The sequence below is a fragment of the Plectropomus leopardus genome, chromosome 2, assembly GCF_008729295.1.
Source record: "Plectropomus leopardus isolate mb chromosome 2, YSFRI_Pleo_2.0, whole genome shotgun sequence".
In the NCBI taxonomy this organism is placed as follows: Eukaryota; Metazoa; Chordata; class Actinopteri; order Perciformes; family Serranidae; genus Plectropomus; species Plectropomus leopardus.
In genome coordinates this window covers 30,337,420-30,351,246 of record NC_056464.1, presented here as the reverse complement: position 1 = coordinate 30,351,246, position 13,827 = coordinate 30,337,420, and the positions used below count along the sequence as shown (strand labels likewise).

Sequence of the window (13,827 nt, the reverse complement as noted above, 5' to 3'; positions counted from 1 at the left end):
TTGATAAAAACCCATGAGACACAAATGAGGCAAAAGTGCTAACAAACACTACAGCTTTCACCACTGTTGATGTGCTGAGAAGCCCTCTGACTTTCCAAATTGAAAATCTGACTTCAGGAGGTGTTCCAGTTAACATTTCAAACTGGGAATGTGGAAATTCAGACTTCCCAATGTGAATGGAATGCACTATTATTGGTCTGATGAGGGGCAATGCATTCTGGTAGTTGCAGGTTTTCTACCTCTTGATCCAAGCAAAAGTCACAGCCCTTTTTCTCAGTTTTCTCTGATAATGTAGCACTAACTTCAAAAGTATTTGCATCTTCATGCTGCAAAGACAGCCCGGTTTCATGAACGAATCATCTTTCCAGCAGTGAAATACTTCTTTAAATAATCCAAGGCTATTAGCCAATAACAACAGAATCAATCAGCCTGTCTGACTCGGCTCGTCTCTTCTATTTTTTTCTGTCACCTTTGTATGATCTCTTACAAAAGAAACTGTTATCAAATGGCACTATGACATGAAACAGATGTAAAGACATCAAACAGCTGTATACTCGCCATGGACTGTAAAACAAAGTGGACCATTTAGTTGATTATAAGTAATCTGTCTGTTGTGTGTGTTTTATAGAATTAGCTGACTACAGTTTGTTCTGACAAAAAGGGGGTAAAAAGTGTCCTTTCTGCAATGAATGACTATTTTCCCAAACAGCTCCACTGATAGCCCCACCATTGAAAATGTTCAAATTACAGTGTTGCTCTTTGTGTCCCGGTCATAATGGCCCTAATCCAGTAATGTCCTTGTACATTTATCTGTCACTTCAAGCAATGTGTGAAGGGGAAAGAGGATAAAAAGGAACACTATTAAGTACAACAACAGTTTATCTGACTATAGATATAGTGTGAAATTGGGATCTATCTGTTTATCACCATATTTATGATAAATAATTTTATTATTTGGTTTGGAAAAAAAAGAAAAGAATGGTTTCTGTTGAAAATGCAGGCTGTAAATCTCCCCGTCAATGATTAAAATGAAGTTAACAACAAACTGCGGCTCCCCACTGTTCTCTGCATTATAAGCTTTGGAAAGAGACATTTCATTATGCTTCCACCCACACACACACCCCTCCCAAACCCCTGCCAAACCATTTCCACTAGAAAAAAAACCTTAATATCCTCTAATGACGCTCTGGGTATCCTAATGGCCAGGAACTAACAGGAAAACTGGAAAGACAGAACAAGCTAAAACTTCATCACCAGTTCTGGCCATTTTCATTGTTAAAGCCAAAATTACAGATGGGCCATTGGGCTTTAATGTGGTCAATAACGCAAATGAGGAGATTTATAATCGGTGCGGGCCTTTATAGGTCGGTGGCATCTGGACAGCGGGTTGTGGCAATGAATGAGAGGTAAAATGCTGGGAACATATCAGTTTTTATCAGTGGAAACATCCCTATCAATATTGATTACTGTGGTTAACAGCAGTAAAGTAAAACAGATAAATCACAGTATACTGCCGGACATGCAAAACATTAGGACCAACTCAACTGTGATATTAAACTGCATTTTACACCCCTAATGTGATATATATATTAATATTGCCCCAATTAGTAAATCCTGTCCCCGTTTCACAATACAGCAAGATAGAGTTCACTGAGGGTACAGCTGAGCTATCATCGTATATGTAATTTACCATCCAAATATCAATATTGATAATAACATAATATATTTTCTGGAACTAATGAAGAAATAATTGATGAATAAAGTAACCCTTGACATGTCTATGTCAAAGTTTATACAAAAAAGCAAAACCATCTAAATATTTCATCAAATTGATGCAAGAATCATGTGCATATTGAATATAGCCATAAAACGGTTTGGGTGTTGACTTCCAATACTTTACATACTTGATAGAGATACTAAAGGTACAGTCACCAAAATATAGGCTGCTATAAATTGAAAAGTCTTGGCTTAAAAAAAACACGAAAAAAAGAAAGAAAATTAAATTTCTGTCAATTGTTTAATTTTTAAAATCAAGCTAAAATGTCACAAGACTTCTGCTCAAATCTGAGGATATACTGCTTTTCTGTTTGTTTGGGCTTTTTTTTGTATTTTCTGAGTTGTATGTATTTGATTTTTGGACTATTGGTTGGACAAAATAAAACATTTTAAGGCATCTCTGGACCCCTTTGATGGTATTTTTTATTCTCTAAATGACTAATTGATTAATTTCTCAATTATTTTTAATCAATTAAAAGATTATCATTAGTTGCAGCCTTGATGATGTAACTCCCACATCTGCTTGCTAGTTTAAAAGCATTAAAAGTCTATAAACTGTCTCCACAGTTTGTTTAAGTTCTGTACGTAAAACAAGAACTTTAACACATTTAACACATTTAACATCAGTGAATGTCTTATGTAGCTTTTTATTTTGCGGGGATTTTAATCCCAGCACTTGCCTCTTCACGAAAAAAAGCAGCCTCCTGATATTATTTTGCAAGGGCACTTTTGCTGTACCCTGGGCTTAGTGCCACCAAATCAGATTGTGATTGGTTTAAAGAAAAATGTTTTTTTTTCTTTGTGCAGAATTATGATGATTTCAGTCGAATCTTTTTCCAGTCTAAGATCCAGAAAGGATAGGAGACTCAGGTGGACATACCAAAGATAAGAACAAAATCACCATGCTGCAGAGTTATTTTCTTTGCTGGTGAAGAAAAACCTTTATGTTTTGCACTAATGTCTGAATCCCTGATGAAGGGAGGAGAAAATCATTTGAATTTGCTTTCTTTTTTCTTTTTTCCTTCTCCAATGTGTCCCCGCCTCTCCGTGTGTTCCTGCGGCTTTTAAGAGTTGCCTCATTACTTTAACTTGTTCACTACACTGTGTCAGTAATTAATCAGTGGTAACTTTTCTCATCATCTAAGCTGCATCATTTGCATGATCTGAACTTCAATCTGTGCACTGAAGTTCTTATGCAAAAGCATGTTGCCCATCTGCCTCATTAGCAATTCCAGTCCAGCCCGAGCATTATATGTGTGTGTGTGTGTGTGTGTGTGTGTGTGGGCGTGCAGCAAGCCCACTGCAGGCCAGAATTAGAGTCCTGACGACGAAGCAGACTGTGAGGGATTGATCCCCCTCTGTGCCCCTCCCCCACCACCCTCCCCTGCCCAATTACAAGACTGTGTGTTTGATTTCCATCCAAGGCGGCCAGGCACTGTTTCTCGCTTCTACAAAAGCCTCCACCCCTGGCCGCGCGGTCGCCTTGCAGTCCCTCTGCCCACTCATACCCACCAATTATGCCACTTTCTAGTTTAAAAGACACAGCAATCCCATAATGCCATGCTGTACAACATAGAGATCCTCCCACACACACACGCACACACTGGGGTTTCCACAAACTGTACATCCACAATTCCCCACCCCACACACCCAATAATGACTTACTCCACTGCTGCTGGCAGGTTTTTTTTCCAGCGACTCCAGCCGCTTTTATTTGTTGTGCCAAATATTAGCATGCACATACATTAAAGGGGATACGTATGCGAGTCACAGTGCACACACACATGCTCAGGACCAAGTACACACGTGATGGCAAATGCATACTGTATGCAACTACTCCAAAAGATGAAAGAAAAGAACTATTTTTCAGCTGGCTCGTGGTTACCTAGGCAATTAGAGACAGAGCTGAGAGGATTATTTAGCCTTCCTCGAAGAGATGAAGAGAGTGTGCTGTGACGCAGAGGTAGCGTGCGAGCTTAAAAAGAGAGAAATTTGACTTCTTTTTGCGCTTTGTGAAATGCAAATTACTAATCCATCAGGGAAATTCCCTGACTTAAATACTGTAGATTCCCAATTAAAGTGAATCTAACACAGCTGCTATTTAGCAGAAGAAACCAATGAACGGCAGGAGAGAAGCAGTACGTGCAGCATTTTGTTTGTCATGTTTAACTTCGGTGTAAAGGGTTCATATTAAGCAAATCTATGGAACATTTCCAACAGCCCAGACTGTAACCATGGCAATCCACATTACCTACTTGGATATTTTTCTCTCCTGAGCCAAAAGGAAAACAGCTTGATATAATGGGATGAAGCCAGGCTCTGACACACACACACACAGAAACGTAGTAACAGAGGTTCTTTGGCTTTCATTTTTTCTTAAGTGACAGACCAGTGTTGTGCTACTGGGCAGAGTGGGTATCATGGTTCTGAGGCTGGTCTCAACCACACACCAGCTAAATCAGCACAAATAGGTATATGAGTGAGAGCAAATCAATACGTGGCTTTTCATTATGGTTCTATCTCCTGGCGCAGGTCGGTTCACAGTAATGTCAGATACAGTGGAAATTGAGAGACTCATCAAGGACTTTGGTCTCTTCAATGACGAGCCGCAGGAAAACAAGGATGTGTCACCGGTGAGGAGCGCGAGCCGTCGGCTCCACTGGAATTGTTTTGATTTACTTTATCTGCTGTTTGCAGATTTGCACACAGTGCTGCACCTGAACCGAATGGATTCCTTTTGATAAGAAAGCTGCAAACATTAAAAAAAAGCTCTCTAAGGGAAAATCCTTCCAGTTTATAAAACTGTAATGTATGTAATGCATTCCAAAAATCTGCATTTGATGTTATAATCTACTTTCGCTGTTTTGATCTGGCTTTTGACAATCAACAGAGCATGTCTAAATACATTTCTTCATTAAGTTTAGTTGGAGAGAGCAATAATGATGAGCAGTTGTCTCACTCCAGACAAAAACATCATGCCTCTCACTGAAACATTTCTGCCCTTTTCTTTCATGGATTCTGACTGTATGATTATCAAAAGTCACATTCTTCAGAGTAGTACTCTTTGAGTACAAGAGTTACCTTAGGTGGCGTAAGTGTATGGTGGCTGGTCGAACACATGAGCCGATGCAGCACAAGCAACTGCCATTTTTTAAAAATCTATTAGCCGTGTAAGCAATCGACTAACTTTTGTTAGTACTGGTTATCAGATGTAGATACAGTAGCCATCTTGTGTTACTTACAATAATTCACAATAATTTAAAGCTATTTTAATATTGGCTATATATGAAATATACATTTATAAATATTACAATATTTTGGTGATACAAGAAAATCATTTTAAAGCTGCTTTTATTCGTGATATTCTCCTAGAAGTATAATAATAATAATATACTGTACATGCCGTTTTATGTCAGCAGTTATTTATGTTGATGACATGCTGCCACATTTTTGTATTTTGTGATTGAGTTGGGTTGTATTGTTGTTGCTTTCCTAAATTGCTAAAAAATGCAGATTTGTACTTGCCTGATATCAGACAGAATTGTCAACTTAATACACTTAGTTTCCATCTTTAGTCTGACATTGTGTCCACTGTAATAGATATCCATGGGAGAGGAGGATTTGATTTTCCCCAGCCTATCACTAGAGATCAAATTAGCCTCCTAAATCTGACTTCACTTTAAGTCTACGTTGATGAGTAGCCATGCCAACGTGATGTTTTTGCCGGCGTTTTAAGAGAGGAGCAGAGTGAAGTAGAACCAACTATGATGTGAGAGGATATTGAGAAGTCTTTGACCAGCCTCGACAGCAGCATTTATTCCGTCTATAGAGCCTGCCATAGGGTTAGGGTTTGTCATTACTCCACATTGGTTCCAGTGCACTGCTTCACAACAGCTTGACAACATTTCAACAACAGTTCGACAACAGCATCAGTCCAGCCTGTGGCACTGATTGGCTAATCATTAGTCCCTGCGGCATATATTGGATTGATTTTTATTTTATCCAAGAAAACACTGTTTCATGTCAGAATGCCAGACAAATCAGTCAAACTTCTACCATACACCTATGGACCTTTAAGCAGCATGCTGAATGTTATTTCTGTCCCATATTAAGGATGCAAAAAGAGAAGGTGGAACTACACAGAATCAAATCATGTCTTTTAATCATTAAAAATATCTGACTTGTAGTTATTTCATACAGTGCTAATAATGCAGAGACAACCACAGAAGCCACACTTTTTCAGTACATTGTTATGAAAGTGGTGAGAGGGATGACGAAGGTTCCTGTGTTCAGCTTGGTTGAGCTTCTTCTGGCATGATTCATCTCTTTCCTTCACTTCCCCTGACCTCCTCTTTCCCTCCATAAAACTGGCCGTCCATTTCTCTCTGAGACCATCCATCCATTTGAGATCCTTCTCAGAAAACCCTTTGGCGCCTGTATCTTCCTACCACTGTCTTTGTTGCTGTGGAGTGATTATTGAGTCTAAAATACAATTAAACAAAAGACTTCCATACATTATTTAATGAAATTTGACATGGACAAGATTAAAGCTGATGGCAGTGAAATGCTGAATAAATATTTGTTTTGAACAAGAAAAGGACAAAAAGTAGTAAAACAAATCGTAAATGACTAATGGCGGTCTCTTAAACATGCGCGTTTGTGCATGAGCCCCCTGTTTGCACATGCTTTTGTGCGTGCTTTCATCAGAACAGTATGAGTCAACAGCGAGCTTTGGGGAAGCAGCACCCTTCACCACTAATTATACTCTCTCCTGCTTATAAATTGACACACCAATGAATGAATACCCGTCCATTACATATGGACACCCACTACTGATGGTTACCATACTCTAATTAGCCAGAAAACCCATTCATCTGCCCCGTTGTTACGTAAACCATTATATCCATCATTCATTAATACCTACCTTTATCAAATTCAATTAAGTGATGCATAATTATAAGCTAAATTTGGTCTTCAGGAGCCATTTGTACAATGGCCGTTGGTACACTAATGAAAATCAGCTCTGACTCAAAAGAAGATGGAAGTATGGTTAGCAAAAGAGCAAAAAATAGCCAATGCAGACAAAACTGTGACTTGCAATACTAAGCTGGTCAGTATTTTTGCACAATATGGAGTTTATCATTCTTATCAACACATAAGTGTGTGTAATAAGAAATGCAGTATATAGCATTGTCCTGCTATGCAATTAACTTGGTTGACACAGCAATAAAGTATTGAAATTGACCTATACAGCACTATACTGCAGGCTACAACAGGCCTATGTGTCTGTCTACTCATGTGGAGATGATACACTTTAGCGCTAAGCTACTGAAAATTCATTTTGTGTGTGTGTGTGTGTGTGTGTGTGTGCAGCCAGACAGTTACCTTCCCAAGTAACAAGTGCCTGTGGTTCTGTATTAGCCAGCAATCTCTCTCACTTACAGTGCATTTCTGCTCTCTCTCTCTCCATTCACAGTAGATAAGTCGCAGAGCGGGTAGACAGAGAATAATGACATTGAGCATGCACAACAACTGCCTCCCTAGGAGAGGGCCCCGGGGAGCATTTTGCAGTATTATGCAGTCAGCCATAACTAAAACATCATTACAACCCTATTCACAGGCCTGACCAAAAGTATGGACTGGCTGGAGAGAGAGACTGGATGGAAGGATGGATGGATGGACGGATAGATGGATGGAAGACTGCAGCTAATGATTATTTTTATTGTTAAATAATTCTGCTGGCTGTTTTCTCCATTAACCCATTAACTCCTACACTGTAAACAGTTAATAGTGCTTGCTGTTGTTCAAGTCGTTCCTTGCTTCTTTCACCAACAGTTCAAAACCCAAAGCGATTCGGTTTACCATATACAACAAAGAAACGCATCAGTTAATTATAATGTATCTAAAACAGGAAATCAATGATCAAAGTAGTTACAGATTATTTTTCAGTCACTGCAGCTCCAGATAGGTGGATGGGTGATGCCATAGATAGAATACCATTATAATAGCATTCAAATAGTTTAATGTATTGAATACCAATATCTCTAAATTCAATTTGATTCTGCATCATGCATGTTACAGACGTCACCCTTCACTGCATACACCTGCAGTACAGCAACACTAAAGCCCTCACCTTCAGGATACTTCCTCCTGTATGAAATACTGTCATAAATACAATAAACAAGCAAAGTAAAGCTCCAAATGGGTGGATACTGATTTAACATAAATCTGACGACAGGTGAAGGGAAACAGCAAGGCATAAACATCAAATCACAGTCAAGCTTTCAAGTGCATTTTTTTGCACTTAAAGTTATAATCCTCAAGATTCTCATGAAATCCAGTGCAGTGTTGCTCTTTATTATTTTTCATTGTTAGTGACTTAGTCCACCATCCCGGTGTGGTATTCAAATTGCCTTTAATGGATGTGAGGATATATAATCCAGATTTACTATTTGTAATTTTATCTGACTGATATCAGTCGTATCAATTATAAAAAATGAGTACACATAACCAGATTTGGGACATTTTTTTAAGTGTTTTATCAGCAAATATGCTTTATTGTAGGTAGCAGCTAATGTAAACTGCTATATAAAGAGCTTCTGAGCTACTGTGTTGTCAAAAATATTGTCTTACCAAAACATACTGATATTAGTACTTGTTTCAATACACATTTTCTGCAGTACTGAGACATTTGAACCAACTGTGCTTTCTCTATCTCTTGTAAATGTTGACTACAGTCATTCTGTTATCATTGTTGTCATGCTATTGCCTTGTTAAATTTATCTTTCAATAATTTTTTGCCCTTAATGTCAATTTTTCTTCATGGTATCAAAAAATGGCATCGAATATCAGTATTTTTCAAGGTACTATATTAAAGTTAAAAATGCCAGTTTTTTAACAACACGAGACAGGTAGCCAACTTGGCTGTGCTCTGTTGTTGGAGTACGTACTTGCTTTATGTGCAGCACAAAATCTAAATATTGTTGCATTTTTTTTGACTGACTTCTTTATTAAAACTACCCCAGTTTGTTTGGCTGCACTGTAAACACACACTGCGGTTACTCTTCTGTTGTATTTCCTACTAAGCTGTCATGCAATGAGTGTTTGCTGTAATAATAACCAGAACTTGAGGGTACAGCAGTAACAGGTGTCACCATATAAACCAGGACATTTTGTTGCAACTTCCATGTCTCCGCACTTACAGTAAATGTGAATTTATTTGTCTCAATACTCAATTTATGCTACTGTATATACACAGTATTTAGTACTATTTCTTTCAGTTGTTCCATGCTTCATATGTGTAGAGAATATGCTCATAATGCATATTTTAAAAAATTAAAAAACAAAACCCTCTAGAGTGTGATCTGTGTGGAGTGAGCCGGCTATCAGCAGTCAGCTGACCTGCTGAGCCAAAGGCTGCCTGGCCAGAAACTCATGAGTAATATTCAATTATACACACGTTACAAAAACTACTCGCTCATTAAACCGAAGCGAAGAATTGAACTGACACATTAATGAGCGACTGAATACATAAATGAAAAATTGCAGATAGCAACAAACATTTGGAGAAGTAGCATGAAATCACTTTTGCTTGCTAACAAGAGGCCAGAGCAGTTCCTTTTAATGCTGCACCATAAACAACGAGTTATCGGACTGTCCCTGTGAACACCCTTTGCACTGTATCTTATCACTGTAATCATGACAATATCAAAACTTAATATGATTCAGTGAATGTCGTGATTTTTTACAAAATGGAAATATATTAAATAGTCCCTGACACATTGAGGAAGCAAGAAATGACTCTCAAGTCAATGTGAGATGTAAAAAAACCTGAAACCTTCATCATTCCACACCTGTTGAAGAAACAACACTTCACTTCAGGTGTCCATCATCATGTATCACTGTCTTTCAGACAGTAACTGCTTCCTCTCTTGTGTTTAAAAAACAGGGAATGCTCTGTCATTAAACCCCTTCTGTGCTTCAAATAGATCACTAACACTTCACCTTCCCTTCAAATTGTGATTGCACCCCACTTCCTTACACCACTGATGCTCGACTTGCTCCAAAGGGAAAAAAAATCTGCAGATAATTAAAAATACGGCGGGAGAGTAACATGACAACTTATGAATATGTAAATCTGGCCTTGACTCAACCTGCATCCACTTCTTACAACCTTTTTTTAAATTTCCCTGAGAATTATGCCTTTCATCTTTCTGTAGTTATAATAAAAAAAGGTGCGCAGTGCGAATACACACACACACACACACACACACACACACAGAAACACAAACACACACACACACAGAAACACAAACACAAACACCACCACCCTGATGCTGTGTGTAACTCTCTGTGCTGTCCTCTCCCGGGCTGTGACCCAGCCGTGTAATGAAGGCTATAAATCAGCACCTTGGACAGTGCTAGGCAGCCCTGAGCTCCTGGATGTACATACTACTGGAGTCAGGAAGGGAGAAGAGGGGGGTGAGCTGCTTTCAGCACCGGGGGAGAGCGGACAGCGACAGCCTTTGACATTCCTACTGTAAAGAGGCGAAAAGCCCTCCCTATCTGGAGCTGCCCTGCATAGTACTGATGACTAAACAGAGTTATTCAGGTTGTTGCACAGCTAGCTTAGCAGGGATGTGATTCAGATGAGAGGGGGGAGGGGGGGGTGTGTGTGTGTGTGTGTGTGTGTGTGTGTGTGTGTGTGTGTGTGTGTGTGTGCGTGCTTGTGTGAATGAGGTCCTATCCTGAGAGATGCTGCTACTGCAGAGTGACAAAAAGAGAGGGAGAGAGTGACACAGGCCGAGAAACAGAGACGTGTTGGAGGGAGGAGGTGTTGGCAGGCACTTATCCACCTTAATGAGGGTCCCAACACAGCTCTGTGCACATTACATGCATTAGAGCTGTTATTGATTATTAATTAATTTGTTGTCAACTATTTAACTATTTACATTAATCACTAACTAATTTGATAATCGATGAATCCATTTTAGTAGTAAAAAAAAGGTAAAATTATCTGATTCTAGCTTCTGAAATATGAATGTTTTGTGATTTACTCCTCCATGAGAGGAAACTGAAATATGTTTGGGTTGTGGACAAAACAAGAAATTTGAGGACATCATCTTAGACTTTGGAAGACACTGATTGACATTTTTCTCAGTTGTCTGACATTTTAGACACCAAACAACTGATCCCCTTGACACAAGGGCAAATTTGCTTAATTTCTTAAAAACAAACAGGCAAACGAGAAAAAAAAACAGGGGTAAAGAAAAAAAAATTGCTTAAAAATTACTTTTGAAAAATTCTGTAAAAAATAGTTTTAAATCTATAATTATGATAATTATTGGTATAGCTCTCTGATATAGAATTTTTCCCCTAGCTTTTTGAAAAGAAATCTACAACTTTTTTTTTTTTTGCAATTTGCAATTTGCAATTTGCAGGACATTCTTTGCCAAGTTGCTGATTGCCTTTTTTTGCTCCAAGTTTTTGGGAGAAATTTTAAAAAAGGCCTCTGAATGCAGCACAAGAAAAGTGATGTCAATCCAGGTTTCAAAGGGTTAATCAAAAAATATCAACAATGAAAGTAATAATTGGTTGCAGGCCTAACATCGATGCATTACCTGGAGCAGATAAAACCAGACAGCCTGACAAATGAGTCTGACATCTACATAGAGCAGGAGAGGTGATGGGCTACAACCACACGTCTCACACACTCAGTATGAACATGAACTTTAAAACTCCATTCTGCACACACTGATGCATTATGCCTGCATGTCAATCAGACGGTAAATTCGACAGTGCTCGAAGATAGCAGCACATACACAGTCAGCGACGCGCAGGTAATCATGTTAGCTTAACACTTCTGCTTGCACTGTTATGTGGCTTTATGTCATGCTTGCTAACCTGCCCTTGATGGTTCCAATTCGCCGCACATATAAATGGGGTCATGCTTCAACCCTGTCACCAACCTTCTACAACTGCTGTCCGTGCTCTTAGCACACCATTGTAATCTCCCCCCATCACTAAAAAAAAAAAAAAAAAAAAAAGATGCCCGCATTAAGTTAAATATTCATGTTCCCAGCGCTGGTCTATTTTTATCATTAAGCCCTCACAGGTAGGAGAAGCAGCATAGTGACTGTTCTCTCATCCGCAACCTGTCTCTCCAGTGCATCCCTGAGAGTCCTGACAACAACTGGGGGATTTGTACCGTAACGCCAACATGAAACAGTGAGAAAAAAAGCTGAGACGAATGTAGAGAGCAAAGGCAAAAAAAGAGGGCATTGAAGGAGAGAGCTGGGCCCTGAGAGAGAGGGATGTGTGCATAGCTTCAATCCTCAACATATAGCAGAGAGGAACAAGAAATACAGCCGATGTGCAGCTTCTGCAGGATTATCCTCAGTTCGAATGAGCTGATGGGTTTGAAAACGGTAGCCGAAGTTAGTCGCACTTCGAAGAATAGGTTCAATGTCTGTCTAGGCCTGAGCTGGTGTGCGCTCTCTGGTGAACAGCCGGTACGAGAGCACTCACAACACAGCTCTGCACAAACCAGCAACCTACAGGTTCTCTCCAGAAAGCCTGCAGAGAGTGAGGACTGGGCTGAGCGGTGGGGATTGGATGGAGGGCTGATTTTGACAGCTGGGGGCGATGGGATTAGCAGAGATGGTGGCTTGGTATCTGTAATTGTGAGTGGTTGTATGTGTGCATGTGTGTTTCTGTGTGTGTGTGTGTGTGTGTGTGTGTGTTCAAATACCCATACTGCCTGTCTACAGAGTGCCATATGTGATGGGAGCATTTACGTTTGCCATGAAGAATGAATGACCCGTTGGACGGCTACAGCAGAAAAACGTTTTCTCCTGTGCACTTTTGCATGTTTGATTGTATGTTTGTGTGTGTGTGTGTTTTTGTGTGTATTGTGTATGTATTGTATGCAAGTGTGTGCTGGACGAAGCTGTAATGCCCTTACACTCACCATCCATCGTATGGAGTGAGCCCATTACTATTCCTGTCACAACAGCCTTGCAGTAAGAGCAGCAGCAGAGGAGGCAAGCAGGCCGACCACCGTACAGTGCTGTACTCACATACACACGCACACACACACACCTCCTCTTCCCATGACTGCTCAGTGTAACCCTAAATTGTGCATATTGTGTGCTTTACCAGGCATTGTTCTATTCTCTGTGTGTTTATGTGGGCAGATGTACAGTATCTATGTCTTTCATTGCAATATGAACGTCCCTGTTGATGCATATCTGCTCGTGTGTATGTGTGTGCGCAACTGCATGACACATCCCATCACTCACCCTGGCTCTGCGCTCCCCCGTCCCCCTCCTCTGTGTCGGTCAGGTTGTTAAGCATCCCGGCTCCTCTACGGTACTCTTCTTCTGCTGCGGAGCGGTGTCACCGATCGAGCTCTCGGCGGCTCTCCCTGCGCTCCACCCACTGTGATACAGCCACAGAAATCGCGGGGAAGCAGCGTAGAAAAATATGCAAGCCGGATCCTCCTCGCTCCTCTTCGCTCCTCACTGCCCGTAGGATGCACGAAGAGAGGCAGCAGAAGAGAGAGAAGGATTTTTTTTCTTCCTCCCTCTGTAGATCCTCCTCTTGACGTCTCTTCTCCGCTGGCTTGTAAGCGTGACTCTCTCGCTCTCTCTCTGTTGCTCCCTCTCTCTCTCTGTTGCTCTCTCTCTCTACAGGAGGAGGAGGAGGGAAGAGGGAAGCTGCAGGAGTTTGGTGGATGATGGAACGCCTCAAAGCTGCACACTTGCTCTCTCCCTCCTTCCTTCTCTCTATTTTTTTTCCCTTTCTCACTCCTGATCTCTCCCACTCACAGATACAAAAAAAACACACTCAACACAACACTCTCCCCTGCTCAGATGATGTTGCTCAGTCAATGTTGCCAAACTGATTACATATTTAAGCAGTAGTGTGATTTTTTCTATTTCTATTTCTCCACTCCCTCCCCGCCTTCCTCTGCTCATCGAAGCTGTCAGACAGAGAGGTGATTGGGGAAGTGGAATTGATGCTGTTAAAGAGAGAGCCGGCGGTAGCCTC

At 40.3% G+C, this 13,827-nt stretch overlaps 1 protein-coding gene across 2 annotated transcripts in view; it reads right to left on the bottom strand.

Annotated features, from left to right (window-relative positions):
* The window catches only part of slc12a5a (solute carrier family 12 member 5a), a 121,006-nt gene extending 107,612 nt beyond the window's left edge, over nt 1–13,394 (bottom strand). For both annotated transcript variants that reach the window (XM_042508305.1, XM_042508309.1), the window contains exon 1: nt 13,077–13,394. In XM_042508305.1, coding sequence (XP_042364239.1) covers nt 13,077–13,131 — 55 coding nt within the window. In that variant the 5' untranslated portion in view covers nt 13,132–13,394. The remainder of the gene's footprint in view (nt 1–13,076) is intronic.
* Between the last annotated feature and the right edge of the window lie 433 nt (nt 13,395–13,827).